Here is a 15,507-nt window from a genome sequence, read left to right as displayed (position 1 = left end):
ATCAATCAATCCTTTCATTTATATGATAGGCCTGCATTTGAAATGAACATTTACCATAAATTAAAGGTATCTTATATTATTAGATATATTATTATAAAACATGCTTTAGTTAAGGAGTTATTGATACTTCAAGTGCAAAATGATGATATAAAATCTTTATAAAAATACACTTTTAAGTATCAATCATTAGATCAGAAATAACAAACCTCACCAATTAAGCTGGAAAGAGATTGTGAAGAAAGAGAGGGCTTATATTTTAAACCATGTAAAATTACATGTATGTCATCTAACTCTAAAGCATTAAACATGTTTTGCAAAAAAAGTCATAAGAAAAATCCTCAATAGGATTCATCAAAAAATAGATCACCTTGAAACAACTAAATTTCAAAATACTTCTGAAATTATTTTATTTTTTAATTTTTTCACACCAATAGACAGGTCACTTAGAAGAATTAAATAATTTTTTTAAAAACAAAATCTTTGTATTTCTCACTTGTGTAGATTATCCATTATAACGAGATCGATGTTGAAAAATCTAATGTTTTTTACGAAAGAGTAGGTACTTGAAAAAATGAGACCAATCCTGAAAAATCTTTGTATTTTTCATCTAATTAAGTCATTTATAAAAATGAGATCAATGTTGAAATTATTTTCATATATATTTTACAAATAGGTAGGTCGTTTGGAACAATTAAACCATTTTTAAAAAAATTTAATTTTTTTTACTAATAGGTAGGTCATTTGAAAAACTAGACCACATAATAGAATCTCAGAATTTTTCATACCAAGAGACAGGTTGTCTAAAACAATTAGACAACTTTTACCAAATCTTTGAATTTTTTTGTTTCAAGGGAGGTCGCCTCTTAAATGATCAAATTTAAGATCTTAGTATTTCTCGAGGAAAGTAGCCTCTCAAAGGACCACTTTCAAAGTTTTGCAAGATTTGTAAAAAAAAAACATCACTTTTATACTTATTTTTTTTTACAAACTTATTACATAAAATCAAAAGAAAATAAATTTTTTAATACTTTTGCACCGTAAACATTGCAAAGAGAAAGCAATTATTATAACTTAATTTTAATTTATTTACTTTTAATTTTTTTAAAGGGAGTTAAAATTTGAAGTTAAAAGATCGAGGATTAATTTTAATTAAAAAAGTAATATGTCAAGTTGTGGAAAAACTAGAGACTATAAAATATTTGTCTTCCTCTTCTAATCTTTAATTTGAAAAAGATGATCATGATATCTTTGTTATTTATTTACATATTTGAATTTAAATTCCAATTAAGTTTAATTTTTTTTTTAAAAATAATAAATGAATTTAAATTCCAATTAAGTTTAATTTTAAAAAAAAAATAATCATTTTTTTTTGGACTTTGAATTTTATATGTTCTAGCACTACTTTATTAATAATTACAGAGATATCGATGTATATAAAATGAAGTGGGGAGTATATCAAAATGTCTATATTTAGGGGGGGAAGGAAAAACAAAGCAAAAGGCTAGAACTCCCGTATAAAACACAACATCCTTCATTAATGATCTGGCCACATCCATCCATCCCCAACCCCCCACCCCCCCCCACCCCCCCCCCCCCGCCCCCCATACCACCATTTCCACTTATTCCAGCATACCAACGCCAAAGTGGCAATCAATCCAGGACTCCAAAACATCAATCAAAATGTCGTTCTTTGTGGCGGCGCATGAAAAACACTAACCGCAGGAAAACTCATTGTTTCTACAACATTTGATTTCATTTTGGCAATCTCATCCTATTTAGTAAAAATATTGAAGGTTGATTTAGAAGATGAGATTTGTTTTTGCAAATTAATTATGTTTATTTGTAGAGTATTTTCGAGGATTGTAAAAGTGCATGTGTGATGCATGATTTCATTTTTTTTAGTGTATTAAAATAATAACATAAAAAAAGATAAGAATATCATAAATCATTTTTATTAACCACGTCTAAAATTTGCATTGTTGCCAGGTTCTAAAAAAATGTGAAAATAATATATTTGCATTAACTTGTGATTTCTGAGCATAAAAAAACAGGCTCGAAAATATTTTTACAAGTTTTAATAATTTTATAAAATTATTGTTATATCATTTTTTTATAAAAAAATATTTTATTTGCATGTATATTTTATAACAAGTTTATAAAGCCTAATAGAACTTGACCCAATAAAATGACATATTGAGCCTATGTGTAAAATACAAAAAATATCTGAAGTCTACTTTTATAAAGCATACTTTTATCATTTGCATGATTCAATGATCATTTTCAAATTTAATTAATAAATATTTGACATATTAATTTCGATATTTACTAATACTAGAATCAAAAATATCAACTCTTGCATCCATAAATAACAAAGTAAAAAATATCAATCCTAGTATTTACTAAAACCAAAGTGAAATGTAGTAGACAAATATTGATAACATATCAATTTTAGACAAAACTGTTATCAATTTTAGACAAAACTAATGAGGTAGCTTATCTAAGATAAAATATTTTATGGATGATAATATATTTTTTCTTTATAGTAATTAGTTTCTTGCTATAAAATCTCTTAAAATCACTTAATATTTTTAGTGACTGTAGTATTAGATCACTTCACATTTTTAGTGACTGTAGTATTAGATTAGATGATGACTACTTTAAAAGAAGACATTTCTCCTCTGATGTCAAATATCTGCCAGGGAGAAACACAAGTTTCACTCCGAGATGAAATGTCACGTTGTCTTTGCAGTATAATGCTCAGACCTAGGGGTTTTTTCCTTCATATTTTTGTAGTCGGGTGATACCCAGCATGCAAGTCAGATGGATATATCGGTCCACCAGATAGGTTCTGATTTATAAATATCATCCCTGTGAATAAGAATAAAGTCTTACAAGCATTTTGCATTCAGCATAAACTAGATCCCAATTCTCTCCAGTGTACCAACTACCACCTCAAATCACAGGGTAATTTATTGATAAAACTTTGATTTTATGTGACTACTCTACTTGACAAAGCAATGCTGGTGCTGCTGGCAGCCGCAAATACAACACTGAAAAATTCAAAACTTGCGTGCGTTTCTGACTGGAGGAGCAAATATCATGAATTACTGGTTGGCAAATTTGATTCCCTTCTCAATGGATGATTGGAGTTGAGGCTTCAACTTTTCTAAACCTTCCTTTTCATAGTCAGAGAGAGGACCTAGCCCCAAGACTTCCTCCACGCCATTCTTTCCGAGCCTCACCTGCAAACACAAAAAAGTGAATTACCATGTTTACTATCTGACCACCCCAGCGAGCATAAAAATGTGAAACTTCCACAGCAAAATGCACGTGTACAGCAATGCTGCACTAGAAAAGCACCGGATACCAGAGTGCTACATCTGCTAAATGTGCAAGGCATCATGGAACCGAACAAAGTAATGAAACTTTTGTCATCAGAGATATCTGCACAGCAGTTGCTAAAAACAAGGCGTGACAGATATTATAACAGTTTCATTTTCCCACCACGTCCTCATTTGTTTTTTCATTGATATTATAACAGTTTCATTTTCCCACCACTTCCTCATTTGTTTTTTCATTTTATTTTTTTTTTGAACTAAAAAAAGCATCAAGTTATTTGACAGCAAGTGATAGCATTGTCACAAAATTAGTATAACCTAGATAAAAATGCTAAGATCCATGCATGGGAAGACAATAACCAAATTAAGAAAGGCATCTGCAGAGAGGAGATGCAACTCTTGCAGCAAAATTAAGGGTCATAAGAATAATTCAATCATATTCAGCATGTATGGGAAGAAATCCATGAATACATCAGTGAGAGATATTGATGAGATTGGGGGATGGGAGGTACTGAGGGGGTAAGAAAATAAAATGACATGAATTAAACTAGTATGTTTTGGCATCACAACATCATTCAGAAGCACAGCCCAACACAACCGGATAAGACAACCATGTAGCTAAATATAACCTGGGTATTTCAGGTTTGGGGCTTAATTGAGTTAAATTCAATTGATATCATTTTTCTTTTCCAACTAAGCAAACAGGACAGCCCGGAAGAGATTCCAAAAGGTACAAAACATTAATTTGAATTGATATATTGTGACAAGAGCAATAATCAGTTACAGATGGTATTCTTTAACTTGCAAACAGCGAGCAATTAAGTAAATTAAAAGAATGAATTCACATCAGAGGATATTTGACATCAACATAATCTAACAAAGAGCTTTTATGTTCAAACAAAGTTGATCAAATTACCTTAGAAGCAAAGAAAGGAAGTTCAGTGATAGTTGATTGCACATATGAACATTCAACCACATCTGGAGCTCCATTGAGCCCCTTCAAGCACGCATCAGCAAAAATGGCTCCAGCATAGCTGCAAATGGCCAATCAAATAAATTTAAAAAATTCAGTTCCTTTTCTTTTATAATTACAGCTGGTGCAAGGACATGAAGAGACTTGTAAAAAGATGAAGAGAAAGTCACAGAACCATAAGAGGTTGATAAAGAAATCCATTCGCATTTTCTACAACTTTTGAACAGAAGCAGACAAAAAAAAAATGAAGTCAGGAAAAAGGGACCAAGCCAAGCCAACAATTAGTATAAGTGGCCAAAGAATTACAAAATCAGAATTCAACGGCCTACTTTGAATCTATCAATATTTTTCAAGTACATGTTAGCTTTTACTAAAACAGCTTAAAAAGTCTTGTAATTATTAAAATTAAAGAGTTCAACTTCATGGTTTAATCATCATACCTAAGAAATATAACCCCAAAAGAATCCAAAAATCCAAACAAGTCTGCTAAATGTTGGCTCATCCAACACTGCTTGAAACAGAAGCAGAAACAGGATTAATCCTTGACCACCCTAGTGTCACTTATAATTCGTGCTTCTAATCTTGATAGGAAAAAAAAAAAAAAAAGATATCTGACACAGGTAAAACTAATCCTTCAGAAAAATCAATATTACATGTGAATTAACCAGGATGAAAACTTTTGTAAGCCACAGATTTTCACAATGAAATGCTACCGTAGTGTCCATAAACAAGGATTCAAAACACATTCATGAGTATAAATATGCTTAGGATATAAACTTACGCCATTGACAAAGTTGCAGAGCCCTTTCCAGCCTTTGCTTCCACAACTTCCGTCCCTCCATCTTGAGTTCTCTTCGTAAGAGCAGTAATCTCTGCATCAGATAAATTGGCTTTTGGTGTGGCCTATAAGATAAATGAAGTTGAATAAAATTAGAAAAGTTGATCACAAACAATCAGACAAGAATTTGCAGACAAACAATATTACTATACATTGCATATAGAGTTATTTAGGAGATGAAGTGGAAGGGGAGTGAATAAATACTTGTGAAAATAGTGGGAGAATGGTTATGCCTGCATGGCCACCAACAACTGGTACATTAACCTCTGAACCAAAGAAGAACAACATGTCAGCATCAGCAAAGAATTACAGAAGATAATGAGTCCAAAAGTTCTAAAACACAGAACTGCACAATAAAAGACAGAAAAAACATGCTAGTACAAGAATGACATCTACTTGAGCTGAGCTCTTTCATTTACACACAAAAAAAAGGGTACCATGTTATATCATTTATACAATTTTCTTTCAATTTGGCCTTCGGTAGGGAAATAAAGGTAGGAAATAAGAAGCACAGGTGTCTCGTAAATGAGTAATTGGGCAAACCTGCAACTGGCACCTTGGCCTTTCCAGCATAGAATGTCTTGGCCCTAACAACATCAAGGGTAGTCACGCCAAACAACCTTTTCGGGTCATAGGTTCCTGCTTTCTTAAAAACCTCAGCAGCAATAGGGACCGTTGAGTTCACTGGGTTGCTGATCATATTAACAAGTGCCTGATCCCACAATATTTGTCAGCCAACATGAAATTAAAACAACAAAAACATAAAAGAAAAATAACGCCAAAGGCATGTTTGGTTGCCTTTCAACATACAAATGACTCCATTGGGTTACAAGTAGGACTGTGGGAAGTCCACATAAAACAAAAAATAAGGAAGCCAAAAAACAATTCAGTTTCTACAATTTCACATGTCCATTTTCTTTAGTGTAGTTGCTGAAAGAAATATATTTTAAAGTACAAACACCAGATAGAGCTCAACCAAACCATCAAACTTAACTGTGGCATACAAACAAACTTGCTTTAACAGAATCTCAATACTCACTTGAGGGCAGTACTTGGCAATTGCTTGACAAAGACCCTTTACAATCCCAGCATTGATGTTGAAGAGATCGTCACGGGTCATTCCAGGCTTCCTTGGCACACCAGCTGGAATGATTACAACATCAGCTCCCTCCAAGGCTTTTCCCAATTCAGCTTCACCTGAATACCCAGAAACCTAAACTCAAACAAAGAAAGAAGTAAAATACGAGTCTAAAAAGAAAAACCACTAACGAGTCTAACAACATTATACAACTGATGGATTAAGCTCTAAATGAGACCAAAAAAAAATAAAAAGCGATTGACAGGTGAATCAAATATAGATCCATTAAATAAATTTTATTAGAAATGCAAAATCAATAAATAAATGAGGAAAATAAATGAGAAAGCATCAAAAGAAAGAGATAGATAGAAGGACATAAACCTCAGATCTGGTGTTGATGTGGCTGACATCGGCGGCGACACCGGGAGTGTTAGCAATATCGTAGAGAGCGAGGCTGGATACGAGAGGATTAAGCTTCATGAGAAGAGCAAGTGGTTGACCGATACCTCCAGCGGCGCCGAGGACGGCAACCTTGCGGTCGGGAGCGGCCTCAGAGGCATAACCACGGCGGAGGATGTGGGATGATGGAGAGGTTGTTAGGGATTTGATGGATCTCAACATCGTTTTGATTTGAAAAGAGAAGAGAAGAGAGTGTGGAAATGGGAATGCAAGCAAAGGAAAGAGGTTCCTTGAGCTTGGAGGGGCGATGCTGATAGGATTATAATTTATCAGTGTTGAGAGTATCGAGGACGAGTCTCGTTTGGTTTATTACCGGTATAAGTGCTGTTTGTAATAACATTGTTTTTGAAAATATTTTTTATTTAAAAATATATTAAAATAATTTTTTAAATAAATATTATTGTTAATATTATAATATAAAATGATAAAAAACACTAAAAAATTTTAATTTAAATAAAAAAATAAAATTTTATGAAAAAAACAAACTTAATATGCATAATTTTCTTTAATATAGTTTTTTAAGATATTCAATGAGAAAAAAAAATTTATTTTTTATTGTGAATTTTCTTATATATTTTTATCAAATTAATTATTCTTTATTTTTTATTTAGTCCAGTAAAAACTATAATGATATTTTTTTCTTTTTTATTTTTATATCATGATAATTTTTTGTTTTAAAAACCATGTTTTAAAAAAAATAAAAAAAATAAAGTTTTGATTAAAGGAGTACAACCTTTTCTCCTTAATCTAAGTCATTGGATTCTTACAAAAAATTATTTTAAGTTTTTATTTGAAAAAAACCATGTTGATAAAAATAATATGCTTTTGTTAAAATAAATGAACATATTTTTTATTTAAAATTTAAATAGTTTTCTTTTTTATTTAAAAATATCTATTTTAATTACATATAATTTAATAAAATAAAATTCAAAAAATTCCCCGCAATAGGCTAAGGGGTATTTGTTATTGATATATTTTTTTACAAAATAATTGTTAATATTACCATACTCTAATCTTATTTGACAATTATATAATATCCAAATATATAAAACTATAAAGACCAAATATATAAAACATAAAAATATATTGAGCTATATATATATATATAGTAAGATTTTGGATATTATATATATACATATATTAAGGAAATACTATTTTCCATTTAAAAAATTAGAGATGAAAATACATAAATACTATTTTATGAAAGTAAACATAACCTAAAGATTTGTTGGGGAGAATTTCTAATATTCATGGCTCATCTTAAATAACAATTTTTTTCGAAATTAAGCTTTTGGAAATTTGGAAAACGAGTTCATTATACCATGGACTTATAGTTTATTAAAACTAATTAATAGTTACTTCTTATCGTATTAAAAATAATTAAATAGTATTTTATTAATGATGATCATCCTCAATTTAGTAATTATTAAAACACTATCTAATAAAAAAACATAAAAATATCTTGTTAAACATCCCTTCAAAGTAAATAGTAAATTCAATAACCTGCATAATTAAAGATTTTAAGAAGATTTATAAAAAATAAAGTAACCTGTAAAATAAATATTTTTAGATATATAAATCCACTTATCAGCAAAATTAACACCTAAAATCCAAATAAAAAAAAATAGAAACAAACTATTTTTCTCATATCTCAATCACCAATCAACCTTAAAAGCCTCATCTCAAATAACAAAAATTTTTTATAGGGAACAAAACAACATGAATTTTAACTACAATACTAACAACAAAAAAGGCAACAAACAATGCTACAAATGATCATTTAATAAAAGTAAAAAAAATTAAAAACAACTAAAAGGAGTTAAATCTTAAAAATATAGTAAAAAGACAATAAACAAATCTGGCTTTCACATAAAAGGAAAAGGTTGGAAATAAGCATTGAGATGTCTAAACAAACTTCTTTGTATCAAGTTTATAACTTGCAACCCAAATTGATTTGAAACTAAAGTCGAGAAAAAACAGAAAATGATTTTAAAAAACTGACCTTTGTCTTAATAGAACACAGAGAAAAAGTTAGGAGCAAATACACTCAAAAGCATAGCTTAAAGCATTATATATCTTTGCAGGAAAAAGGGAAAATACATGCCTACCAACATGATAAAAAGCAAGCAATTAGATGTCAAAAAACAAAAATGATTGATATGACTAGATATGAAATAGAATTCTTAAAAAATATCCGAACAAGACAACCTATCACCTATCCAATCAGAATTAAACTAACAAATCAGGCCCCTTACTTTGTCTCCATATTTCCCGCTAAAAAAAAAATTATACATCACACTGGCAACAACATGCCAACCTTAACGTGCATTAAATGCCTATCAGCTGAAATAACTTAAAACCATACTCCTCTTCTCCTTTCATCAGCATGTTGAACCAACCTACTCTCAATTATCTCAACTAAAACATCTAAATGCATGTCAACACTTTAATTTTTGGAAAGAAAAACATATCAACACAGAGAAATGCAAGCAAACCTGTCATGTATAAATAAGAACTGCAAAGAGCCTTTTAATCCATGCCAAGACACCTAATAAATAAAGCTTCATTGTTGAGTGATATTTTATAAAAAGCAAACCGAAAATTAAATTAATTTTAAAAAAACTGGTTAGTGAATCACTGTAATAATAAAAAAAAAATCTAACCAAATTACTAATCACAAATAAACTCATTTTCTCTCTCAATCAAATTTAACTAAGCAAGCATTCCATTTAATGTAGCATAACGAGAACACATACAATCCAGAAGAGAGGACTCCTAAAATCAAGCCAGATTTTCTGGGTTGGTGGCCACATTTTTATTCTCTAAAACAAAAGAAAACACATCAATGAACAACACATAAAAATAATAGAAGAAATTCAACAAAACATGTTATGAAATAGAATAAACTTCCTATAAGAAACACTGTTTGAAGCTACAGTGAATGAACTCAAAATGCACAATGCTTTTCTTGAAACCAAGACGATGTTCCTCTTGGATAGAGCCACCAGCCAGCCCAACTTTAAAGCCACACCCAAGCTTATAGAAGCACACACAACTAAGAACTAACAGCTTAAAAACTCTCATCTCACATCAATAAACCAATAAGGAACAAATCTCTATGAATTCCAACTTCGTGCAAGAAAACACAAAAGCAAACCTTCAAGTGATAAGAATTGCTCTAATTCACAATGATTACACTTTGTGGCTATAATATTTTCTTAAGTCATTTTAGTATTTTTAATTTTAATTGAGATGGATCTGAAATCGTGAACGTGTTCTTTAGTTTGTTTGTGAGGAGTTCTTTGATGCGTTTGAACAAAAAAAAAAGAGATGAAAAAGTTGTAACCTGTCAAAAAAAAAACATAAAGATATATAGCAGGGGTGATATTGCGTACCCAACAAAACAAATAAAAAAATAGTGAAACAAAACTGGCCAAAACTTATCATAAGAATGAATTTTAAATGTAAACAGTGCAATGCACAAAGTGATTTTAGACACAATCTATAGTGATTCACTAATCTTTTTTAGTTTTTTTTAAAATTTAATTTCAAAAATATCCTACATTCATAGTCAAATTTCTCATTTTATATAATTGTATATTCTTTATTTTATCTTAAAAGACAGAAAATAGACAAAATAAATTGAAAGGGCATATAAAAATAACAAAAGAGCTAAATTAATGATAAATTTATAAATGGAGGGATTACATATATAGTTTTAAATACTACAAGGATTAATTAAATAGTTTATTAAACTATAAAGATTGAGTTATAATTTACTCTATGATATTTATTCTAATAAGCCTTATGATGATAAGTTTAATGTGTCATGTGATCAAGGATTTTTATTTTAGAAAAATATACGTGTGAAAGCATATTTATAAATATTAAGTTTTTTTAATTAATACTTCATATAATTATTCTTTCTAAGCACTATGCTGATTTATATAAATATTTTTATTTACATTATTCTGAATAAGAATAGTATTGAATTTGATGATATTAAAATATACTTAATACAATAATCTTTAATAGCCTATAACATAATCTCTAAGTGTGGCAAAAATTTATTAATATTTCAAAATTATTTTTCTTACAAAGATTCTTTATTTATCCTAGTTATGCAAGAAAAGAAATGATGATGGTATTTAATGACATATTAATAAGCTTCTTTTGGGCAGTTTTCTAATCCTACAAAAAAGGTTAAAGGAAGACAACAAGAGTTTTCATGTTTTGAGAGGATTCTTTAAAGGTAGAATTAATTATACTAGACAAACAAAGAAACTAAAGGGGAAGCCATCAATTTTCTATTTTATTTTGGATATCTAAAGGTAGCAATAAAAACCTTAGTGTTTCTAGGATGAGAATTTTGTTCATAATATTATTTAAATTAGAAAAATTATCTATGTTAGGTTATTTTGTTTAATTAGATGCAACAATTTTAGTTCATGTGTTACATTTGTTATTTTTATTATTTACTTCATGTTTGGGCTTAATTAACATATTTTGGATTTATTGTAAATTGATAAATATTAGCCTACAAATTTTGGGTCCATTAGGGTTACTAGTTAAACAATTATATAAGGTTTTGTAAGTTTAAAATTTTTAGCAACCATGAATTTATGAAATAAGCTTCTATTCTACGCGATGCAACATGTTTTTTTTTTGTTGGGATAAAGAACAAATTTAATTTATTAAGATATAACTTACCTTGTGGCCTTTTCCTTGTACTTCTCGCTCACGAATTGGTATTCGTTGGGTAGGGATTTCTTATTATAATAGTGATGATACTTTATAACAGGTTTTTATTGTATCATATTTTTATCAAACTTGATTTATTGACTTTTTGAGAGTTATATCATCTTCGTTGTGAGTTGCTTGACTACATGATCAAGAGATGAACTTCACAAATATTACATATGTATTTTTCATGGTGGTTTTAGGTCTTGTTTCTATGATCATATGCTTTGTATTGTGATGATTAGAAAGAGTTAGTCTTTAAATAAATCCAAAAGCAAAAAACAATTATAGAATATTGTTCACGAAACATCTTTGGAGGATTCACCTAAGTGTAGTAGCATAGTCACACTGTAAGGATTTAGAGTTGTACTACTTTTTAAAGACATTCATGAGATAAGATATGTACGAATAATAAAAAAAGGCAACACTAATAGAACTTCAAAATCACCCCTATGTTGTGTATTTAATAAATTTAAACTTGATCCAGAGAACCTTATTCAAAACATCCTAATCCTAATTATTATGACTCAACAAGTTAAGAATTACTTACACCAAAATATAGGTTTAAACCCTCAAGATACCAACACTATTACACTTCTATTTTATTTTATTTATTACATATATGAATAATTTTAAATCATGTAAGGAATGCTAGAATATTGATTTAAAATCATAATTAATCATAATTGTATTTTCTATTGGTAAATTTTATTAACTTAGTTGTTTAAATTTTAATAGTAGTGTACAAAATTTAAACCATTAATATTATTATAATTAACATTTAAATTAATTTATTATATTTAATACTTATATTAAGTGTTTGTGTTTGAGATAAAAAACTAATTAAAATACTTTTATATTTTAATCTCTCATGTATCTTTGCATATAATTTAAGACTTTTTTTTTATATTCCTCTCAAATTTTACTATATTTCCTTTCTCATATTTTATTAACCTAAGTGGGCAAAAGGGTGATTTAAAGATTTGAGGGATTTTTGTTGCATCCAAAATTTCTAATGAATTATTATATCTCAAAAAAGAAGCGTCTTATATATAAAGTTTTCCTTGTGTATCTTTCTAAAAATAGCACTACTGCATGCGGACCACAATCTCAAATATCTTCTAAACCTTTTAATATTTACTTTTAGTTTGTTTTGTTATTATTAATTTTAGTTGCTAATTTAATATTGAAAAAAGAAACAAAAATCTTGGTTTCATTTATTTGCTTAATCCCTCCAATTATCTTTAATTTTCCTGACAGCTTGCCATCGTACCTCTATTCCCTAATTACTTCTAACACTGCCCTTACTTGGTGACACAGACCACTTGCCAAAGAAATGGCAGACATGATTCTTTCTACTGAAATTGGAGGCCGCAGCCGAATACATGCAAATTGCCAAGGTAAGACCTATTCTTTCTTTCATTTTCCGTTTTCCCTTTATGTCTCAGACTTGATCCACAGAAACTACTGGGAATTTTGAGGGGCGAAAGTCTAATTTTTATAGGAGATTCAGTGCAGAAAGGTCAATTTGAATCCATGGAATGTATGGTGCAATCTGTTATTCAAAGCTTTTTCCAAAGTTTTCTTCAAAATAACGATAATTAGTCGTCGCTAAACAATCCAACAATCTACCACTTGAACGATGATTATATATGATTCAGACCAATAAATTTAAACGCCATTCAATCAATGCATCTACTGGTATTATCGGGCTCCCTTCATTGTGGAGTCTATTTTGGATCATGCAACAAATCATACCGTACTGAAACGGCTGGTTATCTCGACTCCATGGCTAAAATGGAAAGAGCTCGGGAGGAGTTGATATGCTGGTGGATGTCCATGGCTTTTGAACAAAGCTACGGAGGTATTCAGCTCTTCACGTCCTTGCTGATTGTCATCAGAACACATCCTTCATCATTATAGCTTTAACCTCATGCATGTATGTACGTAACCGAGCAAATTTAACAGAAGATTGTTTAACTATGTATGTGGTTTTGTTTCAGATATGGATCGCCAGATGATATAGCGTTACCACTGCGTATAAGTTGACGTTGGAAACTAGGGCAAATTACTGGCTTGATTCCAACATAAAGTCTACCATTGATGAGTATGTCTCCAACTCATTAATTAGTGGTAAGTTATCCTGTGTCTCCGAAACATCTATGGTGAGGTTAATAAAGCTTTAATTACAATTACAAATCACAGTCTCGCGCGAGCGCGCTCACAAGAAGCAGCTAAGAAGCCTAGGTTTTTTACTGTGAAATCCACTATGCATGCTTAGTAAATGCTTTGCGTTCTTCAATAGTGTTGCTTTTTTCTTGATCATTTTTTTAGGATTGAACTTTAAAATTTATTTTAATTTAATTTTTATATAATTATTACAATATTAAAAAAAATTCATTAATATTAGATTGATGCTTAATATTAAAAAAAAAGTATCAGTTTTAGTGGAAGAGATAGAAAAATTATTAGATATTTTCATATAAATTTTAATTTTAATTTTTCTGATTTAATTTTTAGGCTGCCACATATAATTTTAATTTATGTTATTAAAAATATACTTGGCAATTAAAATTTTATTTCACGGTGAAAAGTGTGTTCCCAGCAACTCAATTTTTTTGGTGTTGAGAAAAACATTTGGTTCTTTCTCCAATCCCAACAAGGCCCTGGCAACTCAGAGCTATGGGAAGACGATGATGGAAACCAAGACTATGAGTTATCAAAGCAAACCCAGGAGTCTTGCTTTGACAACAAGAGATCAGACGAAAGGAATATATGCAGAGAAGATGTGGAGATGGTGGTGGAAAATTGGGACTTTTTTGCAGCAGTGAAAGTGAGGAACTCAAGGAGTGGATGGGTTCTGATAAGAGTCCGCAGCTGTTTGATGAGAAGGAGACCAGCTTGGAGGAAGTAAAGGAAGCTTTCAATGTTTTTTACCATAATGATGGTTTTGTTGATGCAAGTGAGTTGCAGAGAATTTTCTACAAAGGGGGATTGAAGGAAGGACTTGAGCTGGAGAAGTGCAGAAAGATTACCAGAACCTTTGATGAAAATGGAGATGGAAGAATAGATTTTAATGAATTTGAGAAGTTCATCGAGAATAGTTTTTGTTAAATGCAACTTTGTGAATTATTAATAACACAGCAACCCAAAATCCTAGTGAGAGAACGGACGACCAAATTTTTTTTTGTTCCATCATCAATTTATTTATTTATTTATTTTTTGTGATGATTATCAGAACTTTTGTGAAGAGTTTTTGTTCCATCATCAATTTTTTTTTTGGTGATGAGAAAAAAATTGGTCTTTTCTCGTAGGAGTGTATAGACAGACACAGTTATAACAAAAGCTAAATGGTTTAAATTGGTTGTTGTTTAGAGCATGATAGTAGTGTTTGCTTTAATTTTTTTTTATAAATCAAAAATTAATTAATTAATTAATTATTAATTTATAATCATGTGGCATATAATTCAAATTTGTTCCTAATTTTTATTTAAGAGCAATTATAAATTATATTATGTGTTTCAAAAATGGAATAAATCAATTATTATTTTATATAAAAAAGACTAATCTAATAAATATTCAAATTTATTCATTTATAAATAATTCTATACAATTTGATTGTTAGTTGGGTTAGGTAAGGCGGTTAGATCTAAGTTGGTTGGGTCTCGCAAGGCTACTGCACTCAAGAACCTATAAAATTTTTTAAAAAAAATTAATTAGATTTTTGTTTAGGATACTTCAATGATAGTTTAAATTTTTTTATATAAAAAATAAAAATAGTTTAATTTTTTTGTTTATGACATTTCAAGAATAGTTTAAATGTTTTTTCTTAGAAAAAACAAAAAAAAATAACATTTTTGTTTAAGATACTTTAAGGCATAGTTTTTAAACTCGGCTCTGTCTAAGGCTTGGGTTCCGGATTTTGATCGGGTTGTTTGGGTCAATTTTTTTAATCAAAATGATGTCGTTTTAGTAAAAAAAAAATCAACGAATTGCAATTGGATTTTTGACCGGGTCAACGGGTCAACCCGTTGGGTCAGCCGAGTCACACCAGGGTTTTTCTTTCCCTGTTTTTTCTTCA

At 29.7% G+C, this 15,507-nt stretch overlaps 1 protein-coding gene and 1 pseudogene across 1 annotated transcript; one reads left to right on the top strand and one right to left on the bottom strand.

The window, feature by feature from the left end:
* Positions 1-2,810: 2,810 nt before the first annotated feature.
* On the bottom strand, positions 2,811-6,986 carry LOC105139985 (malate dehydrogenase, mitochondrial-like). Its single transcript, XM_011046643.1, has 7 exons — positions 6,609-6,986; positions 6,189-6,362; positions 5,693-5,861; positions 5,354-5,415; positions 5,093-5,214; positions 4,255-4,372; positions 2,811-3,242 (listed from the first exon to the last, which is right to left on the bottom strand). Exons 1-7 carry the CDS (start codon positions 6,846-6,848, stop codon positions 3,105-3,107), a joined length of 1,023 nt encoding a protein of 340 aa, XP_011044945.1. The 5' UTR covers positions 6,849-6,986; the 3' UTR covers positions 2,811-3,104.
* Positions 6,987-13,223: 6,237 nt separating this feature from the next.
* Positions 13,224-14,540, top strand: LOC105139999 (probable calcium-binding protein CML45; annotated as a pseudogene).
* Positions 14,541-15,507: the final 967 nt, after the last annotated feature.

Source organism: Populus euphratica, unplaced genomic scaffold (genome assembly GCF_000495115.2).
Source record: "Populus euphratica unplaced genomic scaffold, PopEup_1.0 scaffold113.1, whole genome shotgun sequence".
NCBI lineage: Eukaryota > Viridiplantae > Streptophyta > Magnoliopsida > Malpighiales > Salicaceae > Populus > Populus euphratica.
This window is presented reverse-complemented; position numbering and strand designations above follow the sequence as displayed.